The sequence below is a fragment of the Salvelinus namaycush genome, chromosome 3 (genome assembly GCF_016432855.1).
Source record: "Salvelinus namaycush isolate Seneca chromosome 3, SaNama_1.0, whole genome shotgun sequence".
In the NCBI taxonomy this organism is placed as follows: Eukaryota; Metazoa; Chordata; class Actinopteri; order Salmoniformes; family Salmonidae; genus Salvelinus; species Salvelinus namaycush.
The window spans coordinates 54099424-54121954 of NC_052309.1; the positions used below are offsets into that span (position 1 = coordinate 54099424).

Genomic DNA, 22531 nt, shown 5'->3' on the forward strand with positions numbered 1-22531 from the left:
GAATCCAAACATTACACTGTTGGTTTTATGTGCCTTGCACATTTACTGTACTTTTTGCGCCATTTGTTGATAACTAAATCTGAAAATACTCTGCATATGGCTGGGCAATAAGGCCCAAATATAGTATCACAATATTTTTCATATCTTTGACGCTATTTCATGTTTTTGAATAATAGAAGTTATACATTTTGCTTTATTAGTTGTGCGTGACCCTAGGGGGGCAACACATACATTCTAAGGGATTTCAATGGGTCTTTCTTCATTCTGATTGTTTTATACTGTTCAGCATCAACCAATCCCCCCCCCCCCCCCTGTATTTTAATCAATTTCTTAATTTCCTGCACTGATTTGAGAGAATTTTCACACTAGCACATAAGGCTGCAAGATATGGGCAAAAAACCGAGGCCTTATTTTTAACCTAATGTTGCAATTGCTATTTGAGTTGCAATTTAGTTCAAAACACTTGGCTGAACTGTTGGAATCATGGAAATGCATTAGTTAGAATATAAGTAATTGAGGGCACTTTGAATAGAGTGTTTGCCATGACAACGAATGAAAATGCCAAGGAGGAGTTATTGTGACTGGGTAGCAACCAAAGTGTTGGTCAGTGGTTTTCTAGGGGACTCTATAATCTCTGGCTACATTAAATGTTTCTTCATGTAGCCAACATATTCATGCTTTGGCTATTCGTCTCTGATTTAGAAGAAACTGTTGCACAAAAAATATGCTGATTTAGGCCTACGCCATCACGGGTATCAGGCTGTATAGTTCTGATTCAGTAGATTTATTAGTGAGCTAGCTAACACAATTTAGATAAAACTTGCCAAGAAAATACCAACTAGCTGTTTGCAGAAGTAAGAAACACAAACTAATAGTGCAATTATATAACGCTTGTGGATTTATATTAATAAGCAAAGTGGAAACATCGTTGTCATCAACATTGTTGCATGTGCTGCATTGACCATGCAGACTGAACACAAGTCCCTCCCGGTCAAGCAACAACAAATGTGCTCCTTGAGTGACGGGGCATGGCTAGGTCTGTGTGGAAAGTGGCATGGAGAGGGATGACTCAAGTAGTGGTGTAAACTATAAAGATGTACGTAAAACACGGCATATCACATTTTAACAAACCAAACATTCAAATTCCGTAATACAAGGTAAAGTAAAAACCCAAACTGGTCCTTGCATCAATACCGGTATATAGTAAAATATGGTACACCGCTCAGCCCTACCTCTGGATACATTCAGTAACAGGAGACTATTACTGGAAAATGTGGGCTAGGTGCAACCATACTGTAAAACAAAACATTTACAAGGGTTTGAATGAGGACTAACTGGTGTCTCCAAGTGGCCACACACCTTTCCAACGTGTGCACAGTTCCTAAGCCATTTCAGTGCACTTTTATGACTCAAAGAAGATTCTTCAACTATAAGGTACTTTTTGGAGCTCTCTTAGCTGTGCCGTTTAGGAACTAGAGCAAGCACACTAAGTTAATTTGGAACAAATCCCTGCATCCCTGCCATCACACAATTATTCTTTAGGCAATCCAAAAACAGTGTATTATAAATTGCAATCTGGGTAAGGTGGGCATGATTTGAAAGCTTGTTCTATTGCCAACATGACTAGCTAAATGATAAAATACGGTCTTAGTGCTAAGCTTTCACAAGGCAATTCAGAGAAACCGATCGTAATTTTGGTGCACATAGAAAGTCACGAGGGGGTCTGACAAAGTGCTCAGAAGCAGAGTGTATCTCCCATTGAGCTATAATAGAGGGCCGCGAATAGATCTGTTCCCTGTGTGATCACTACCTTCTCTCTCGATATTAATGACTGAGCACAGAATGCATCCCTGCCCTACAAATAGAATATCAGAGTTCAGAGCGGGATGTCAGATATGTTCTATCAGAATGGGTGCTTCATCCAATATCCTGTGTGACAGCTGTGAGCAGCCAGTCGCATCCCCCTAACCAGCCATTAGCCTACTCAGCTGCTTCTCATCGTCTGTTCTTTTTGCGCATCGCCATCAGTTTTGAAATGTTATTTAGACATGCTGGCAAGCTGGGGTGTGCAGACAATGATGGGGTTTGTTATATTTGTTTAATTATTGGCGTGGCAAACCCTGTGGTGTCACTATTGTCATGACTGTCCTGTGAGGATCAGACTGGTGGGATTGTGACAGTAACCAGGCTTCTCTTTTTTCCCACAGAGGGGAGAGGGAGGGTGCTGGATGGTTGACCGTTTATACCCGGTCGTAAATTTAAGCAGGAGAGATCTCGTTCTCTTTCTCCGTTTTAGTATCAACCAAAGGAATGCCTTTGTCTAGAGAGACTTTTGCCCACCCAAAACTCTTAATGTCCAAAAAGTGAATATCGGAACAATATTTCTAACAGAAGAACGTGGGGAATGGTCAGTGGGTAGATGTAGAAAACTAACTTGTTTTTTTTTACATTTGTGATGTCAGTAAAAACTGTAATGACCAAATACTGTAACTTGGAAAGGATACCCCTTTATCTGTCAAGTGTTCATCCAATATGTGGTGCATACAATATGACAAATTATGAAAGTAATTTTGTTAAGATAGGAATGTGAATTTAGGAGTCATAAGAGAACTTGTAATCATATCCTTTGCACATTAAGTATCCACGCCCCGAGGTGAGGTCAGATAGCTTGTCACCATGACAGAACGCCCCTTTTGACCAAGAGTGCTTAAAGGCTTGGAACAGGTTTCAACCTTGAAATGTGAGGCGGGTAGCTTCATGTTGGAAATGGTTGACGCTTTGAACCTCAACACGAGGTGAAGAAATGAACTCACCTTCCTTTGGACCAGAGAGACGAAGAGATTTAGCTTATGTACATCGTTGTCTGAATCCTGAATACCAACACGAGGAGGAAGAGGTGAGAAGCTCACCTCAGACAATCACTGGTACAGCTGATTAGCTGTTTTAAGTCAGATATCGAGAAAAGCGAATAAAAGTGAGACTATCGTACTACGCTCATCACCAATGGGAACCGTCGACATGGCTGGTTATGAGAGTGAACAACAGTAGAAGACGGGAAAGTGGAGACCCCTTTTGGACAATCAGAGCCATACAGTGGGAAGGCCAACAAATTTCAGAGAAGGCTTGGTTCCGACCGAGATAAACGAAGAATGAAGGCATTTCACACGTAAATACATGAATGATTTCTTATTCCAAACGGGCTGCGGTTCGTGTGCAAGTTATATGATTAATATGAGGACAGTCCTAGAATGTATCCACGATAAGTGTTCTCTCTCTTGTTCTCTCTCTCTCTCTCTCTCTCTCTCGTTCTCTCTCTCTCGTTCTCTCTCTCTCGTTCTCTCTCTCTCGTTCTCTCTCTCTCTCTCTCGTTCTCTTTCTCTCATTCGCTATCTACAGTTGAAGTCGGAAGTTTACATACACTTAGGTTGGAGTTATTAACTTGTTTTTCAACAACTCCACAAATTTCTTGTTAACAAACTATAGTTTTGGCAAGTTGGTTAGGACATCTACTTAGTGCATGACACAAGTCGTTTTTCCAACAATTGTTTACAGACAGATTATTTCACTTATAATTCACTGGGTGAATTATAACTCCAGTGGGTCAGAAGTTTACATACACTAAGTTGACTGTGCCTTTAAACAGCTTGGAAAATTCCAGAAAATGATGCCATGGCTTTAGAAGCTTCTGGGAGGATAATTGACATAATTTGAGTCAATTGGAGGTGTACCTGTGGATGTATTTCAAGGCCTTCCTTCAAACTCCGTGCCTCTTTGCTTGACATCATTGGAAAATCAAACAATAGTACGCAAGTATAAACACCGTGGGACCACGCAGCCGTCATACCCCTCAGGAAGGAGACGCGTTCTGTCTCCTAGAGATGAACGTACTTTGGTGCGAAACTTGCTTATCAATCCCAGAACAACAGCAAAGGACCTTGTGAAGATGCTGGAGAAAACATGTACAAAAGTATCTATATCCACAGTAAAATGAGTCCTATATCTACATAACCTGAAAGGCCGCTCAGCAAGGAAGAAGCTACTGCTCCAAAACCGCCAGTAAAAAAGCCACACTACGGTTTGCAACTGCACATAGGGGCAAAGATCATACTTTTTGTAGAAATGTCCTCTGGTCTGATGAAACAAAAATAGAACTGTTTGGCCATAATGACCATCGTTATGTTTGGAGGAAAAAGAGGCATGCTTGCAAGCCGAAGAACACCATCCCAACCGTGAAGCACGGGGGTGGCAGCATCATGTTGTGGGGGAAATGTTGTGAAATTGTTGCATGTTGCGTTTAAAAATATATTTTTATTCAGCATAGTTGAGGTATCCATCTTGGTTCTGAATGAGTCAGCAAGAGGAAGTAGTTTCATGGTTAACCAGTGTGATCCGTGCCTAATGACTGTGTCTAATCTAACCCTGTCTCTCCTCTAGTGGTTGTGATGTAAACAGCCCACGGCGTCCAGGTCTTAACGGAGAGGGGGATGAGGAGGCCAGGGACGGACAGTCACCCCTCCATCTGGCAGGCAGCTGGGGGCTGGAGGAGGTGGTGCAGTGCCTTCTGGAGTTTGGGGCCAATGTCAACACACAGGTATGTCTCACTTACTTACTTACTTACTTACTTACTTAGGCGTTTTATTCCTCCTGGAGCCTAGAACATCTACTGCAGTTTTTCAGCATATGCAGTCTCCCTGACTGTCAATCCACAGGTCAGTTTCACCAGGCAGTCACTCCTCTAAGCACAGGCATCTCCCACTCCTCACTTTTAATAGATTCCTCCACTTTGAGAGTCGTGGTCCAAAAGCATGCTTAATGAGTGAGTGAGGAGTATCTCGTGTCTGTCACATCAAACCCCGTTTATTGTGGCTAATATGAGCTGTGTCTACCCAGGACGCAGAGGGCCGAGCGCCTATCCACGTTGCCATTAGCAACCAGCACAATGTCATCATCCAGCAGCTCATATCCCACCCGGACATACGTCTGAACGCGCGTGATCGCCTGGGCATGACCCCCTTTGCCTGCGCCATGACACACAAAAACAACAAGGCTGCAGAGGCCATCCTCAAGAGAGAGCCCGGGGCTGCCGAACAGGTGAGAGACATACACAGGGATGGGCATTTGAAATGATTTCACTATTCAAATTATATAATTGGGGGGGGGGGTATATCCGGATGATATATATAAAATGTAACATTTATTTAGATTTTAAACTTAAATGGAGACTTTCTCGGGATAGAGCCATCATTTGAAAGCGTTTTCTATTGCCAACATGGTACAAAATACGATCGTTATTTTAGTACGCTTAGAATAGTCCGGTGCATTCAAGTGCATGTTCCCTACCAAATGTCTTCACAATATGACAAACATAGGCTCATTCTGTTCAGAACAACCCAACGTATGATGCTATGTCATCTTGTAACTTTACATCAAGCATAGTGATCATAAACATTGACACTGTGTATGACATGAGTTTTATGATCTGGATATGTGAAGTGCACATTTGGACTAACGGGTGCTTGGATTGCTTGTTTGACATCAAAGCGGTAATTATTATAATCCTCAACGTCATCTCTTTCAAAATACATTGAGTCCTATTTAAAGCAGTTCCCTCACTCCGACAACAAAACATTTGCAATGTCACCCAATTAGCGGGAGTGGTGGGAGCAACTTCTTTTCTCGTGGTGTTCAAGTTCAGAACCGCTGTCAGTCAAAACAATACTGCGCTGTGAAGTGGAGACCTTGAGCTCTGACATAATGTATAAAGTGTTACTGTACAGCAACTGTGTTCCAATTTAGGTGCTTATCCGTTTTCAAATCTGCTATTGTGAGTCTGTATACAGGTACGAGTGTAAATAGTTAAAATAGGTAGAATCCTAACGTCTGTTCGGATATTTAAATAACCGTGCCCATCCCTACTTTGTTACTAACGCCAAACACATTGTGTATGATGAAGTTTAACCCCCACCATCCTTCTCTTTCCTCTCAGGTGGACAACAAAGGGCGTAACTTCTTGCATGTGGCGGTGCAGAACTCTGACATCGAGAGTGTTCTGTTCCTGATCAGTGTCCAGGCCAACGTGAACTCCCGGGTGCAGGACGCTGCCAAGCAGACTCCTCTACACCTGGCTGTTCAGGCTGGCTCGGAGATCATCGTCCGCAACCTAGTAATGATGCCTACCCTACCTCCTCACCAGTAGCTAAGCGGCTTTTTCACCAGTGTGAGAAGCTGTTATTGTGTGAATAGCTGTGTCTTTGGGCTCTATTTTAACAAACCTAAGTCGATCTTGGTGCTCTTGCGTGGCGCTGTAGCACAGTCGGAATCAATGGCGCAGTAGCTGGCTGTGGCAAGAAAGGGCTGGCTTTTGATGCATTAATAACTTACAGGTGTGACGTGGGCTTGACCACTCACTGGCCAATCAACATGCTCCATGGCTTAACTTTTCTAGGGTAGGGGGCAGCATTGGGAATTTTGGATGAAAAGCGTGCCCAAATTAAACTGCCTGCTACTCACCCATAAAAGCTAGAATATGCATATATTTAGATTTGGATAGAAAACACTCTGAAGTTTCTAAAACTGTTTGAATGATGTCTGAGTATACAGAACTCAAATGGTAGGCAAAAACCTGAGAAATAATCCAATCAGAAAGTGGGAAATCTGAGGTTTGTAGTTTTTCAGCTCTTTGCCTATCGAATACACAGTGTCTATGGGGTCATATTGCACTTCCTAAGGCTTCCACTAGATGTCAACAGTCTTTAGAACCTTGTTTGATGCTTCTACTGTGAGGTGCGGGCGAATGAGAGGGGAATGAGTCAGAGGTCTGCCAGAGAGCAACGAGCTGGCCACGCGCGTTCACGTGATAGTTAGCTTGCGTTCCATTGCATTTCTGAAGACAATGGAATTCTCCGGTTGGAACATTATTGAATATTTATGTTAAAAACATCCTAAAGATTGATTCTATACATCGTTTGACATGTTTGTACGGACTAACGGAACTTTTTGACTTTTCGTCTGCACCTAGTGATCGCGCGTCATGAATTTTGATTACTGGGCTAAACGCGCAAACAAAAAGGAGGCATTTGGACATAAATGTTGGACATTATCGAACAAATCAAACATTTATTCTGGAACTGGGATTCCTGGGAGTGCATTCTGATGAAGATCATCAAAGGTAAGTGAATATTTCTAATGCTATTTCTGACTTCTGTTGACTACACAACATGGCGGATATCTGTTTGGGTTGTGTTGGTCTCTGAGCGCTGTACTCAGATTATTGCATGGTGTGCTTTTTCCGTAAAGTTCTTTTGAAATCTGACACAGCGGTAGCATTAAGGAGAAGTGGATCTAAAATTCCATGCATTACACTTGTATCTTTTAGCAATGTTTATTATGAGTATTTCTGTAAATTGATGTGGCTCTCTGTAAAATCGCCGGATGTTTTGGAACTACTGAACATAACGCGCCAATGTAAACTGAGATTTTTGGATATAAATATGAACTTTACCAAACAAAACATGCATGTATTGTGTAACATGAAGTCCTATGAGTGTCATCTGATGAAGATCATCAAAGGTTAGTGATTCATTTTATCTCTATTTCTGCTTTCTGTGACTCCTCTCTTTGGCTGGAAAAATGGCTGTGTTTTTCTGTGACTTGGCTCTGACCTAACAATTGTTTGGTGTGCTTTCGTCGTAAAGCCTTTTTGAAATCGGACACTGTGGCTGGTTTTACAACAAGTGTATCTTTAAAATGGTATAAAATACTTGTATGTTTGAGGAATTTTAATTATGGGATTTCTGTTGTTTTGAATTTGGCGCCCTGCAGTTTCACTGGCTGTTGACGAGGTGGGACGCTACCGTCCCACATACCCTAGTGAGGTTAATACTGTAACTGTGTGGTGGTATTATCTAAACCCAGCAAAATAGAGCCCCAATTGTCTGTCTAGGGTGTTTCGTCATAATTGCGGTCATGGTGTGCAGATGATCAGATTGTGAAGTGTTTAATGTCAGGAACCACATTTAATATGCTGTTCTGAGATATGCAACTCAAATGTAAAAGAGACAACCTGGAATGCAACCAATGTCTGTGTGCATGTCTGAGATGCTTGTGTGTCTGATTTCGACTCCTATCTGACTCTTGTATGTCCATTGCAGCTGCTGGCAGGGGCCAAAGTGAATGAGCTGACCAAACACAGACAGACAGCTCTACACCTGGCAGCCCAGCAGGACCTGGCTGCTATCTGCTCTGTGCTGCTGGAGAATGGAGTGGACTTCACCGCTGTGGATGAGAATGGCAACAACGGTACTGACTGACACGTAATGTAGGCTGTAACACAAATGGCTCCCTATTCCCTATATATAGTGCACTACTTTTGACCAGGGAAGTAGAGATGATGTTGCCATTTGGGACACAACCGTAGATTGGGCTGTTTCAGCTTAGATTCAATTTCCAACTCCTGATATGTAATTAGTTTGAAATTCTGCTATGCAATCTCGTTTAACTGTTTCTTTGTCTCTCATCTCAGTTTAGCTCGTGCTAATACTCAGGTTTTCCTCTCTTTTCTCTCCTCAGCCCTGCACCTGGCCGTAATGCAGGGTCGCCTTAATAACGTGCGTGCCCTTCTCACGGAGTCCAACATTGATGCTGAGGCCTTCAATCTCAGGTACACTCCCTCAACAGTACTTCAGTTCCGTTTTACAGTTCAAATTGATTTACTTAATGTAAAAATACATTGGAAATCTTTCCCACCGAAGCTCTTACATTAAAAACTGCAAGTAAGATCAAGATGTTGAAGGACAAAGGGAAAGGTTTAATGTGTTTGTTCACTGAGCTATTTTTTGTTTTGTAGGGGCCAGTCACCGATGCACGTTCTGGGGCAATATGGGAAAGAGAATGCGGCGGCCATCTTTGAACTGTTCTTGGAATGTATGCCTGAGTACCCTCTGGACAAACCGGACAATGAAGGGAACACAGGTAGGATTGAGTAATATATCACATTTAATTCAAATTAAATGTTTTAGGGAGATATTTCAAATACCTGTATTGCAAAAATCAAGTTTTTTGTTTTTATGAGCATTTATGTCCACATGTTGTCTTTTTGGTCTCATCTCCTTCGCTCCTTCTGCTGTGACTGTACACCTTCCCATTTACACACATACACACCAAGCCCCTTCCCCTGCCACTCACAATAAAAAAAGATTTGAGATCACTTCTTCCTCTCTGACAAGCGGTTTCAACTCACTATTTGAGTTTTGGTCCAACAGTATCGGTCATATGGACACCGAAAGACTTTGAGACATTATTTTACTGTAGTAGAGGAGTTAACCTTTCTAATGATACCTTTTTTATGTATCAACTACTCAAATTGCACGCAGAGCAGAAACGACTAAAACAGGAGTATTAAGAACATTGATTCTGGAAAATTCATTCAGTTTGTCGCACGCGGCATTGCAGTACCACTGGCAGAATTTTAGCCAAGACTGTTATATTGGCTGTCTAGTCTGTTTTATAAATGTGCAATAAGCATAAAGCACAATTTATATTAGGAATTGGCAACTCGTTCTCATTCTGAGAAATAATGTAGATTTCAACATCTGAACAAAGTGCACACGGTAGCATGCTTTACGTTTTTTTTTTTTTTTCACCTTTATGTAACCAGGTAGGCTAGTTGAGAACAAGTTCTCAATTGCAACTGCGACCTGGCCAAGATAAAGCATAGCAATTCGACACATACAACAACACAGAGTTATACATGGAATAAACAAAACATACAGTATAAAACAAAAAGTCTATATACAGTGAGTGCAAATGAGGTAAGATAAGGGAGTTAAGGCAATAAATAGGCCATGGTGGCGAAGTAATTACAACATAGCAATTAAACACTGGAGTGGTAGATGTGCAGAAGATGAATGTGCAAGTAGAGATACTGGGGTGCAAAGGAGCAAGATAAATAAATAAATACAGTATGGGGATGAGGTAGGTAGATAGATGGGCTGTTTACAGATGGGCTATGTACAGGTGCAGTGATCTGTGAGCTGTGAGCTGCTCTGACAGCTGGTGCTTAAAGCTAGTGAGGGAGATATGAGTCTCCAGCTTCAGAGATTTTTGCAGTTCGTTCCAGTCATTGGCAGCAGAGAACTGGAAGGAAAGACGACCAAAGGAGGAATTGGCTTTGGGGGTGACCAGTGAGATATACCTGCTGGAGTGCGTGCTACGAGTGGGTGCTGCTATGGTGACCAGTGAGCTGAGATAAGGCGGGGCTTTACCTAGCAGAGACTTGTAGATAACCTGTAGCCAGTGGGTTTGGCGACGAGTATGAAGCGAGGGCCAACCAACGAGAGCGTACTGGCCGCAATGGTGGGTAGTGTATGGGGCTTTGGTGACAAAACGGATGACACTGTGATAGACTGCATCCAGTTTGTTGAGTAGAGTGTTGGAGGCTATTTTATAGATGACATCACCGAAGTCGAGGATCGGTAGGATGGTCAGTTTTACGAGGGTATGTTTGGCAGCATGAGTGAAGGATGCTTTGTTGCGATATAGGAAGCCGATTCTAGATTTAATTTTGGAATGGAGATGCTTAATGTGAGTCTGGAAGGAGCGTTTACAATCTAACCAGACACCTAGGTATTTGTAGTTGTCCACGTATTCTAAGTCAGAGCCGTCCAGAGTAGTGATGCTGGACGAGCGAGCAGATGCGGGCAGTGATCGGTTGAATAGCATGCATTTAGTTGTACTTGCGTTTAAGAGCAGTTGGAGGCCAAGGAAGGAGAGTTGTATGGCATTGAAGCTCGTCTGGAGGTTAGTTAACACAATGTCCAAAGAGGGGCCAGAAGTATACAGAATGGTGTTGTCTGCGTAGAGGTGTATCAGAGAATCACCAGCAGCAAGAGCAACATCATTGATGTATACAGAGAAGAGAGTCGGACCAAGGATTGAACCATGTGGCACCCCCATAGAGACTGCCAGAGTTCCGGACAACAGGCCCTCTGATTTGACACACTGAACTGTATCAGAGAAGTAGTTGGTAAAGCAGGCGAGGCAATCATTTGAGGAAACAAGGCCAGGCCAGGTCGATGAATACGGCTGCACAGTAATGTCTCTTATCGATGGCGGTTATGATGTCGTTTAGGACCTTGAGCATGGCTGAGGTGCACCCATGACCAGCTCTGAAACAAGATTGCATAGCGGAGAAGGTACGGTGGGATTCAAAATGGTCGGTAATCTGTTTGTTAACTTGGCTTTCGAAGACCTTAGAAAGACAGGGTAGGATAGATATAGGTCTGTAGCAGTTTAGGTCTAGAGTGTCTCCCCCTTTGAAGAGGGGGATGACCGCGGCAGCTTTCCAATCTTTGGGAATCTCAGACGATACGAAAGAGAGGTTGAACATTCAGTTGGAGACGGACAGAAGTGTTTTCATAACAATTCAACTGTTCCACCTTGTTAGCTAGCAAATGGATCCAATTTGGCTAAACTTGAATTATAAAGATTATCTGGCTACTGACTAGCACGTGGGCTTGTGCTTGAGAGATTGTTTGAGACCTGTGTTTATTTTCTATAATGCCTGCTACAAGAAGTTAGTCATTATTAGTGAATGTGCATTATGCATTTTTCCGGTTGAAATGTTTAACAAAAAGGGCATAGACATATTTGAAAGCCATATCAGTGATTATTACAAAAAGTAGGTTAAACTATTTTGATAAAAAATACATTATTAGTTGGTCTTTTGGTTGTGCAAGGCTTATATTTAGCCGAGGTATAATTTCACAAGCCCTGAATTTATAAAATGATTGCAGACTGTTTGCAATGCATTGTATTTTACCTTTACTTGTACAGTCGCGGCCAAAAGTTTTGAGAATGACACAAATATTAATTTTCACAAAGTCTGCTGCCTCAGTTTGTATGATGGCAATTTGCATATACTCCAGAATGTTATGAAGAGTGATCAGATGAATTGCAATTAATTACAAAGTCCCTCTTTGCCATGCAAATGAACTGAATCCCCCAAAAACATATCCACTGCATTTCAGCCCTGCCACAAAAGGACTAGCTGACATCATGTCAGTGATTCTCTCGTTAACACAGGTGTGAGTGTTGACGAGGACAAGGCTGGAGATCACTCTGTCATGCTGATTGAGTTCGAATAACAGACTGGAAGCTTCAAAAGGAGGGTGGTGCTTGGGATCATTGTTCTTCTGTCCACCATTGCTACCTGCAAGGAAACACGTGCAGTCATCATTGCTTTGCACAAAAAGGGCTTTACAGGCAAGGATATTGCTGCCAGTAAGATTTGCACCTAAATCAACCATTTATCGGATCATCAAGAACTTCAAGGAGAGCGGTTCAATTGTTGTGAAGAAGGCTTCAAGGCGCCCAAGAAAGTCCAGCAAGCGCCAGGACCGTCTCCTAAAGTTGATTCAGCTGTGGGATCGGGGCACTACCAGTACAGAGCTTGCTCAGGAATGACAGCAGGCAGGTGTGAGTGCATCTGCACGCACAGTGAGGCGAAGACTTTTGGAGGATGGCCTGGTGTCAAGAAGGGCAGCAAAGAAGCCACTTCTCTCCAGGAAAAACATCAGGGACAGACTGATATTCTGCAAAAGGTACAGGGATTGGACTGCTGAGGACTGGGGTAAAGTCATTTTCTCTGAATCCCTTTTCTGATTGTTTGGGGCATCCGGTTAAAAGCTTGGAGAAGACAAGGTGAGCACTACCATCAGTCCTGTGTCATGCCAACAGTAAAGCATCCTGAGACCGTTCATGTGTGGGTTTGCTTCTCAGCCAAGGGAGTGGGCTCACTTACAATTTTGCCTAAGCCATGAATAAAGAATGGTACCAACACATCCTCCGAGAGCAACTTATCCCAACCATCCAGGAACAGTTTGGTGACGAACAATGCCTTTTCCAGCATGATGGAGCACCTTGCCATAAGGCAAAAGTGATAACTAAGTGGCTCGGGGAACAAAACATCCATATTTTGGGTCCATGGCCAGGAAACTCCCCAGACCTTAATCCCATTGAGAACTTGTGGTCAATCCTCAAGGCGGGTGGTCAAACAAAAACCCACAAGATTTGAGAAACTCCCAGCATTGATTATGCAAGAATGGGCTGCCATCAGTCAGGATGTGGCCCAGAAGTTAATTGACAGCATGCCAGGGCAGATTGCAGAGGTCTTGAAAAAGAAGGGTCAACACTGCAAATATTGACTCTTTGCATCAACTTCATGTAATTGTCAATAAAAGCCTTTGACACTTATGAAATGCTTCTAATTATACTTCAGTATTCCATAGTAACATCTGACAAAAATATCTAAAGACACTGAAGCAGTAAACTTTCTGGAAATTAATATTTGTGTCATTCTCAAAACTTTTGGCCACGACTGTACAACAAAGCTTATTTAGAGAGAACATTTAAAATCGAGATGTATATCATGAATCACCCATAAGTCTAGATATGATTTTCAGGCCATATCTCGCCCAGCCCTGAACACCGGTAGGAAGGAGAGCAAGGTGCTGAGGTAATCTATATCTGACTGGCTGGATCAAGGCACTTTGGGTTGAGTGTTTCTGTCATTACTAACAGCGGCCTTAGTCTTAAATGTCTTACTTGTGTAAGTAATTTTTAATGACATTTACAGTGCCTTCAGAAAGTGTTCATACCCCTTGTTGATTTTACAGACTAAATTCAAAAAATAGTGCAGGGGTGGGGCAACTCCAGTCCTCGAGGGCCTGATTTGGTGTCACACTTTTTCACAGCTGATTAATCAAATTTAATTCTAAACTGAATATCATGATTAGGTGATTATTGCAGTTAGCTGGGGCAAAACTTTGGTAGGGCCGATTTTCAAGTTTTCATAACAATCGGCATTTTTTGTTCATTTATCATCAAATCACAGCCGCCTTCAACTTTGCCAAAAGTGAATCCTAAGTGATTATTTAACAAAAGCGCAAAAAACGCATTCGTTGCACAAATGTACCTAACCACAAACATCAATGCCTTTCTTAAAATCAATACACAAGTATATTTTTTTAAACCTGCATATTTAGTTAAAAGAAATTAATGTTAGCAGGCAATATCAACTAGGGAAATTGTGTCACTTCTCTTGCATTCAGTGCAAGCAGAGTCAGGGTATATGCAGCAGTTTGGGCTGCCTAGCTTGTTGCGATCTGTGTGAAGAGCATGTCTTCCAGCCAAAAACCGTAATTAATTTGCCAGAATTTTACATAATTATGACATAACATTGAAGGTTGTGCAATGTAACAGCAATATTTAGACTTAGGGTTGCCACCCGTTTGATAAAATACGGAACGGTTCCGTATTTCACTGAAAGAATAAACGTTTTGTTTTCGAAATGGTAGTTTCCGGATTTTACCATATTAATGACCTAAGGATCGTATTTCTGTGTGTTTATTATATTATAATTAAGTCTATGATTTGATATTTGATAGAGCAGTCTGACTCAGCGGTGGTAGGCAGTAGCAGGCTCGTAAGCATTCATTCAAACAGCACTTTCCTGTGTTTGCCAGCAGCTCTTCGCAATGCTTGAAGCACAGCGCTGTTTATGACTTCAAGCCTATCAACTCCCAAGATTAGGCTGGCAATACTATAGTGCCTATAAGAACATCCAATAGGCAAAGGTATATGAAATACAAATGGTATAGAGAGAACTAGTCCTATAAATTCCTGTAATAACGACAACCTGAAACGTCTTACCTGGGAATATTGAAGACTCATGTTAAAAGGAACCACCAGCTTTCATATGTTCTGAGCAAGGAACTTAAACGTTAGCTTTTTTACATGACACATATTGCACTTTTACTTTCTTCTCCAACACTGTGTTTTTGCATTATTTAAACCAAATTGAACATGTTTCATTATTTATTTGGGGCTAAATTGATTTTATTGATGTATTATATTAAGTTAAAAATAAGTGTTCATTTAGTATTGTTGTAATTGTCATTATTATAAATATATATATAAAAATCGTCCGATTTAATCGGTATTGGCTTTATTTGGTCCTCCAATAATCGGTATCGGCGTTGAAAAATCCTAATCGGTCGACCTCCAGTTAGTATTGTGGAGTAACTACATTGTTGATCCATCCTTAGTTTTCTTATCACGACTATTAAACTCTGTAACTGTTTTAAAATCACCAATTGGTCTTATGTTAAATCCCTAAGCAGTTTCGTTACTCTCCTGCAAGATAGGAAGGACACCTTTATCATTGTAGTGACTGGGTGTGTTGATACACCATCCAAAGCCTAATTAATAACTTCAACATGCTCAGCGTCTGCTTATTTTAAAATAAAATAAAAATAAAAATCACATCCACCAATTGGTGTCGTTCTTTGCAAGGCATTGAGAAACCTCCCTGGACTTTGTGCTTAAATCTGTGCTCTAAATTCACTGCTTTATTGAGGGACCTTACAGATGGTTGTATGTGTGGTGTACAGAGATGAGGTAGTTGCTCAAAAATCATGTTAACCGCTATTATTGAACACAGAATGAGTCCATGCAACATTTATTACGTGATTTGTTAAGAGTATATTTACTCCTGAAGTGTATTTAGGCTTGCCATTACAAAGGGGTTGAATAATTATTGTCCAAAGGCATTCAGTGGCATAAAGTACTTAACTTCTTATGGCTGCAGGGGCAGTATTGAGTAGCTTGGATGAAAGGTGTACAGAGGTGCCCAGAGGAAACGGCCTGCTCCTCAGTCATAGTTGCTAATATTTGCATATTATTATTAGTATTGGATAGAAAACACTCTGAAGTTTCTAAAACTGTTTTTATTATGTCTGAGTATAACAGAACTCATATGGCAGGCAAAAACCTGAGAAGTTCCACTTCCTGTTTGGATTTTTTCTGAGGGTGCTAGATTTTCAACCAAGCTCTCATTGAAATTACAGCGAGATATGGATGAGTTTTCACTTCCTACGGCTTCCACTAGATGTCAACGGTCAATAGAACTTTGTCTCATGACTCTAATGTGAAGGGGGGCCGAAGGAGACAGGAATTAGTCACCACTGCCACGAGCTGACCACGCGCGTTCACGTGATAGGCATCTCCGTTCCATTGCTCAACTGAAGTCAATCTAATTCTCGGGTTGGAACGTTATTCAAGATGTATGTTAACAACATTCTAAAGATTGATTCAGTACATAATTTGACATGTTTCTACTGACTGTTATGGAACTTTTGGACATTTCGTCACGTTATAGTGGACGTGCTTTGTGACTTTGGAATTGTTTACCAAACGCGCTAACCAAAGTAGCTAATTGGACATAAATAACGGACATTATCGAACAAATCAAACATTTATTGTGGACCTGGGATTCCTAGGACTGCATTCTGATGAAGTTCATCAAAGGTAAGGAAACATTTATCATGTATTTTCTGGTTTCTGTTGACCCAAACATGGTGGCTAATTTGGCTATTGTTCTGAGCTCCGTCTCAGATTATTGCATGATTTGCTTTTTCCGTAAAGTTTTTTTGAAATCTGACACAGCGGTTGCATTAAGGAGAGGTATATCTATAATTCCATGTGTATAACTTGTATTGTCATCTACATTTATGATGAGTATTTCTGTTGAAACGATGTGGCTATGCAAAATCACTTGATGTTTTTGGAACTAGTGAATGTAACGCGCCAATGTAAACTCAGATTTTTTGTTATAAATATGAACTTTATCAAACAAAACATGCATGTATTGTGTAACATGAAGTCCTATGAGTGTCATGATGAAGATAATCAAAGGTTAGTGATTAATTTGATCTCTATTTCTGCTTTTTCTGACTGCTATCTTTCGCTGGAAAAATGGCTGTGCTTATTGTGGTTTGGTGGTGACCTAACATAATTGTTTGTAGTGCTTTCGCTGAAAAGCATATTTGAAATCGGACACTTTGGTGGGATTAACAACAAGATTACCTTTAAAATGATATAAGACACATGTATGTTTGAGGAATTTTAATTATGAGATTTCTGTTGTTTGAATTTGGCGCCCTGCACTTTCACTGGCTGTTGTCATATCGATCCCGGTAGCGGGATTGCAGCCATAAGAAGTTTTAAGTAAAAATACTTTAAAGTACTACTTCATTCGTTTTTTGGTGTATCTGTACTTTACTATTTATTTTTGACAACTTTGACTTTTACTTCACTTTACTTTTTACTTCATTCTTAAAGAAAAGAATGTACTTTACACATTTTCCCTGACACCCAAAAGTACTCGTTACATTTTGAATGCTTAGAAGGACAGAAAATGGTTCAATTCACACATTTATCAAGAGAACATCCGTACTGCCTCTGATCTGGCGGACTCACTAAACACAAATGCTTTGTTTGTAAATGATGTCTGCGTGTTGGAGTGTACCACTGGCTATCCGTAAATGCAAAAAACAATAACATTGTACAGTCTGGTTGGCTTAATATAAGGATTTTTTAAAATTATATGTACTTTTACTCAAGTAGAATTTTACTGGGTGACTCACTTTTACTTTTCATTTTATATTAAGGTATCTTTACATTCCAAAAATGTCTACCAACAAAATTCCACTTTGACATTATGGGGTATTGTGTGTCGATCAGTGACACAATTTAATCGGTTTTAAATTCATGCTGTAACACAACAAAATGTGGGAAAACTCAAGGGTGTGAATACTTTCTGAAGGCACTGTATATAGTCTTGTTAGTGTGCATAATCACTGCAAGATAGGGTCAGTGCAAATAGTCCGGGTAACCATTGATCAAAGCTGCAATATGTAACTTTTTGGGCGAACTGACCAAATTCACATAGGAATGTGATTTATTGATTTGTCATTTTCTATGAAGGCAAGTCTAAGAAGCAGTAGATCTGTTCAATGTGTGCTATTTCTATGCTTCCCGTGCTTGTTTCACTTTCGGTTTTGTACACCAGCTTCAAACAGCTGAAAATATAATAATTTTGGTTATGGAAAATATATTTCACAGCAGTTTAGATGGTACAATGGTTCTCTACACGACTGCTTATTTTGTCGCATAAATTGAAATAAGGTGAACTATTAGAATTTTAGCAACAAGGAACTTGCTTAACGATATCTGCACATTCTACCTTTAACTATTTTTAGTAGTCTTATGGCTATTTAACAGTCTTATGGGGATAGAAGCTGTCTCGCAGCCTGTTGGTCCGAGAGCTGATGCTCCGGTACTGTTTACCGGACGGTAGCAAAGTGAACAGTCTATGGCTTGGTTGTCTGGAGTCTTTGGCAATTGTTCTGATCTTACACTTGAACCGCCTGATATAGAGGTCCTGGATGGCAGGGAGCTCTGCCCCAGTGATGTAATAGGCTGTCTGCACCACCCTCTGTAGCGCTTTGCCATCGAGGGTGGTGCATTTGCCACACCAAGCGGTGATGCAGCCAAGCAAGATTCTCTCGACGGTGCAGCTGTAGAACTTCTTGAGGATCTAAGGGCCCATGCCAAATCTTTTCAGCCTCCTGTGGGGGAAGAGGCGCTGTCATGCCCTCTTAATGACTGTGCAGGTGTGTGTCTACCATGTTAACTCCTTGGTGATGTGGACGCCAAGGAACTTGAAGCTCTCGATCCGCTTCACTACAGCCCTGTTGATGTAGATGGGGGTGTGTGCTCTCCTCTTTCTTGTTCTTACTGATGTTAAGATGTTATTCTTTAGAACAGTGGTTTCAAACATAAAATGTATTATATTTCCTCACGGTCAAAATGAGCTAAAAATAGTACTCTTTCCTTCACTTTTGGGATTTGATGTTCCCCTGACTGTCTAACTTTCGTTTCAATGACTCTTAGCAAGTTGAACAGAATGGAGACTATAAATGTAGGTAGATCCATTATCATTTATACACCGTTTCAATTTGGTTTAAGTCATTTCAATGGCAGAAAATAAATGTTTTGCTCAAACCACCCGCGGGATCTGCCCCGCTGGCCATATGTTAGACACCCCTGTTCTAAAGAATAACATCAAACATTTTTGTTCCTCAGTTCTGTTGCTGGCCTACATGAAGGGCAATGCTAACCTGTGTCGTGCCATCGTGAGGTCTGGTGCACGTATGGGCCTCAACAACAACCAGGGAATCAACATCTTCAACTACCAAGTAGCCACCAAGCAGCTGCTCTTCCGCCTTCTAGGTGAGACACTTGGTCCTGGTGTACTCCTTGAATAGATATGCTATTCACTGCAATTGGTTTGTTGTACAGTAGTTCAGCATAGAGTACAGTTCATAAGAATACAGTCCGTAGTTTACAGTAGTTATATATCAGTTAAGCATAGAGAAGAGTTTATTTGATCTTTTGATCCATGCATTAATCATGATCGTCACGGTCGGTACAATTTTAATAGGTATTTTTAAGAAGAAGGGGAGCAATTCTCATTGTGTTCGCTTTCAAATACTCGTTTCGATGTATCGCTAGGACTGCCTTCTCTCTTGGGAATATCTATCAAAAAGAGCCACTCTCCCACCCTCTGTTTTTTATTGCTTCTCTTCCTCACTACTCTAGCTCTCCTCATATCGGTTGGATACCTGTTTGCCTGCTTAATCTGCTTACAAGTGAACCGTGAAGGATATCGCTGGTTGAGTACTAATCTTAAGGTTTTTTTTCATGTAGAAATTCCTTTTCTACTTCTGTCTCACGGATAGCTATTGAGACTCAGTTAGCCCACGCTGCAAGGCTAACATGGCTAGCTCGCTGAGAGGTAAGCTAACTTCACTAGAATACCCTACCTGCAACATGGTGGCATTGCTAGCTCCCTTCTCTTGTCTAGTTTAACCTACGTTTACCCGTTGTGTTAACTAGACCGACCGTCTCTGCCTCAAGGCTCCGTCGGTCGCGGGACCATAATCTGAAGGCCAACTCTGCCCCAACGCGGTTTCCTTCAGCCAACACTGAGCTCGCCACGGCAGACCTTCACCACAATGTAGCTGCTAGTTAGCTAACGCCCCAGGAAAGCTAACCACACCAGCATTACTACCTGCAACACGGTAATATTGCTAGCTCCCTTCTCTTGTCTCGTTTAACCTAAGTTTATTTGTTTGTATTAACTAGAGCGACTGGCTAACCTCACGACACTGCAGTCGTGGGAGAATACCTACCCGAAATTGAACTGCCCCCATGCGGTTCCCTTCGGCTAGCACTATGCTAGATACAGCATTCCTTAGCCACGAGGTAGATGCTAGCGTGCGCATTACTATGCTCACCCCAGCTAGCATTAGCCACGAGGCTTTTAACTAGCTCGCTGGAAAGCAAGCTAACCACACTAGCATTCCTACCTACACATACGATTGCATTAGCATGGCTAGATAACGTAGAAACGAGTTCCCTACCTGCACAGACCATAGTATTGCTAGCTCCCTTCTCTTGTCTGGTACAACCTATGTTCACTCTTTTGTGTTGACTCAACTGACTGGTTTAGTCTCACGGCATTATGGTTGTGGAGATTTTCAGCCCGATTTCGAACAATGCACCCATGCTGTTCCTTTCGGATAGCACTATACTAGCTGTAGATTACCCTTAGCCTCACGAGGTGGTTGCTAGCTAGCTAACGCCTACACTAGCCTCACGGTTATAGCATTCATACATAGTGCTCACTTCAGCTAGCCATTAGTCGCGAGGCATCTAATGAAGTAGCTCACGCCTGTCAAGGCTAATTTGCAGCAATGCTGAAAAGCTTGCTTCTCTCGTTTTAGTACACCTAACGTTCACTCTCTTTCATTGGCTAAACTGACCAGCTACACCTTACAGTCCTATGGTAAAAAGAAACTCTCAAACCCGAAGAAACAACGCTATTCACTCGGTTGTCTTTGGCTAACGTGGTGCTGGCTAGCTCGGCCATTCACCAGCTAGGTGAGTGAACACTAGCTAGCAACACCGAAAGCCTCATGGCTAAGCGTTGACTAGCACGCATAACCCAGTTATGCAATACTTTTACTCCAGAGTTATGGCCCCTGCAATGGGAAATTCTCTAACAAGTCCTGCGAGTGAGATTTTACTGAGTACCGGCCTGTGCTTGGCCAGTCTACTAGTCCTCACTGCTAACACCAGCTAGCTAACCAGTCTGGCTATTGCTAGCTTGGCTCTGGTATTTAGTTTGCCTAGCATTGATTGCGTTGTGCTTAATAAGACGGCCCTGCTAGGTGGTGATCCGGTCCACGAGATGGCTTGAAACGGCTAACGGGGCAAGGCTGGCTTTACCACTTGGCTGACTGGTATAGTTCACATAACGTTCAGTTGTGCCTTCTGCACCTTTTTGAGATTCAAACCAAGGCTGAGTGAGTTCAATGTTAGTCGCCAACAAGCACCGTCTCCACAGTGGCAGAAGTGTGAAATGTGCAAGAAAGGTGGCGAAGACTTCAACTTCTTCTGATCCGCAGACCTGGGCCCCTGTGGCAGCCTGTTGGTTCCTGCATCTTGCTCACAGCTGGCAGGGAACAAAGAGCTGGCCTTGGGGGAATGAGGTCCTCTGCAACACAACAGTCTGCCAAAACTCAGGCTAGGCCCCTGAACCAGTTCAAACCTGTAGGGAAGCAGTTTTACACTGCAGCCGTATCAAGGATCCACCCCTCTAACCCTCCTAAGGAAGGTAAGGGTCGGCCAACCTAGGGCGCAGCCCTTGTGGCTGAGGAAGCTAGTGGTGCAAGGTCTACGGCTTTCTGCCCTACCCTCTTTCTCTTTGGGTTTAAAGGTTGCTACTCCTTCCCCTCCGAGTTTCGCAGCAGTGGGAATGTAGAGCTGCTTTAAGAAAAAATATGTATCTGTGCAGAAGCTCACTTTTATAACCGTGCTCATATGAGAGAATGGAGTAGACGCACTTTGTGTGTCCTCCCCCGAGTGCCTGCCTGCCTGCCTCCCTCAAGCTCTCCCCCGAGTGCCTGCCTGCCTGCCTCCCTCAAGCTCTCCCCCCAGCGCCTTCTCAGGTTAAAGCCTGTGGTAGAAGTCAGCATGTCAGCACTCCCTCCGGTCTCAACGACACATGGAGCAGTAAGGCAATCTCTTTCGCCATCCACTGTGGCTCTTTTTCCCCCATCCCTATGGCCTTTTGCCTCTGACTGCTATTGCGCTATGACTGTCAGTCTAGCCAGTTTTGGTATGCACCGCTCCAGTTGTCCCGACAGAGGGCACTGCTACTCTATACAACAAGGCATGGGGAAACCTAATCGTTCTCTTTTCGACTATATCCTGCTGGGTCATGGGGAACATTTATATTTATTTATAATGGCAAGGGTGTTTGCCTTCGGAGGGGCCTTGAAGAGCGCTCTCCTGCAGACGAATTTACCTCTTGTGCACTGTTTTTGTGCGGCATGTACTGGGCTTCCCTCACTGAGGTTTTTCCCTGATGGGTTGTGTCCCTGCACCTTCTCGGTGCATACTCCTATAGTTTTGGGACCTGAGGGGTGCTGATGTTGGGACTACCCTGGCTTCGGAGAGGATGCTTTGCCAAACCGGAGTAGGTCATATCCCCATGTGCATTTGAAAGAGAACTTAAGGTTACTTGCGTAACCCCGGTTCTTTGATAACGACTGAGCTGTATCCC

General features: G+C 42.3%; 1 protein-coding gene across 1 annotated transcript in view; it reads left to right on the forward strand.

Moving 5' to 3' along the window:
- ankfy1 (ankyrin repeat and FYVE domain containing 1) overlaps positions 1-22531 on the forward strand; it is a 42468-nt gene that overhangs the window by 17499 nt on the left and 2438 nt on the right. Inside the window, exons 17-23 of the mRNA XM_038978781.1 lie at positions 4435-4591; positions 4891-5091; positions 5987-6163; positions 8151-8298; positions 8569-8659; positions 8846-8970; positions 18985-19131. Coding sequence (XP_038834709.1) covers positions 4435-4591; positions 4891-5091; positions 5987-6163; positions 8151-8298; positions 8569-8659; positions 8846-8970; positions 18985-19131 — 1046 coding nt within the window. The remainder of the gene's footprint in view (positions 1-4434; positions 4592-4890; positions 5092-5986; positions 6164-8150; positions 8299-8568; positions 8660-8845; positions 8971-18984; positions 19132-22531) is intronic.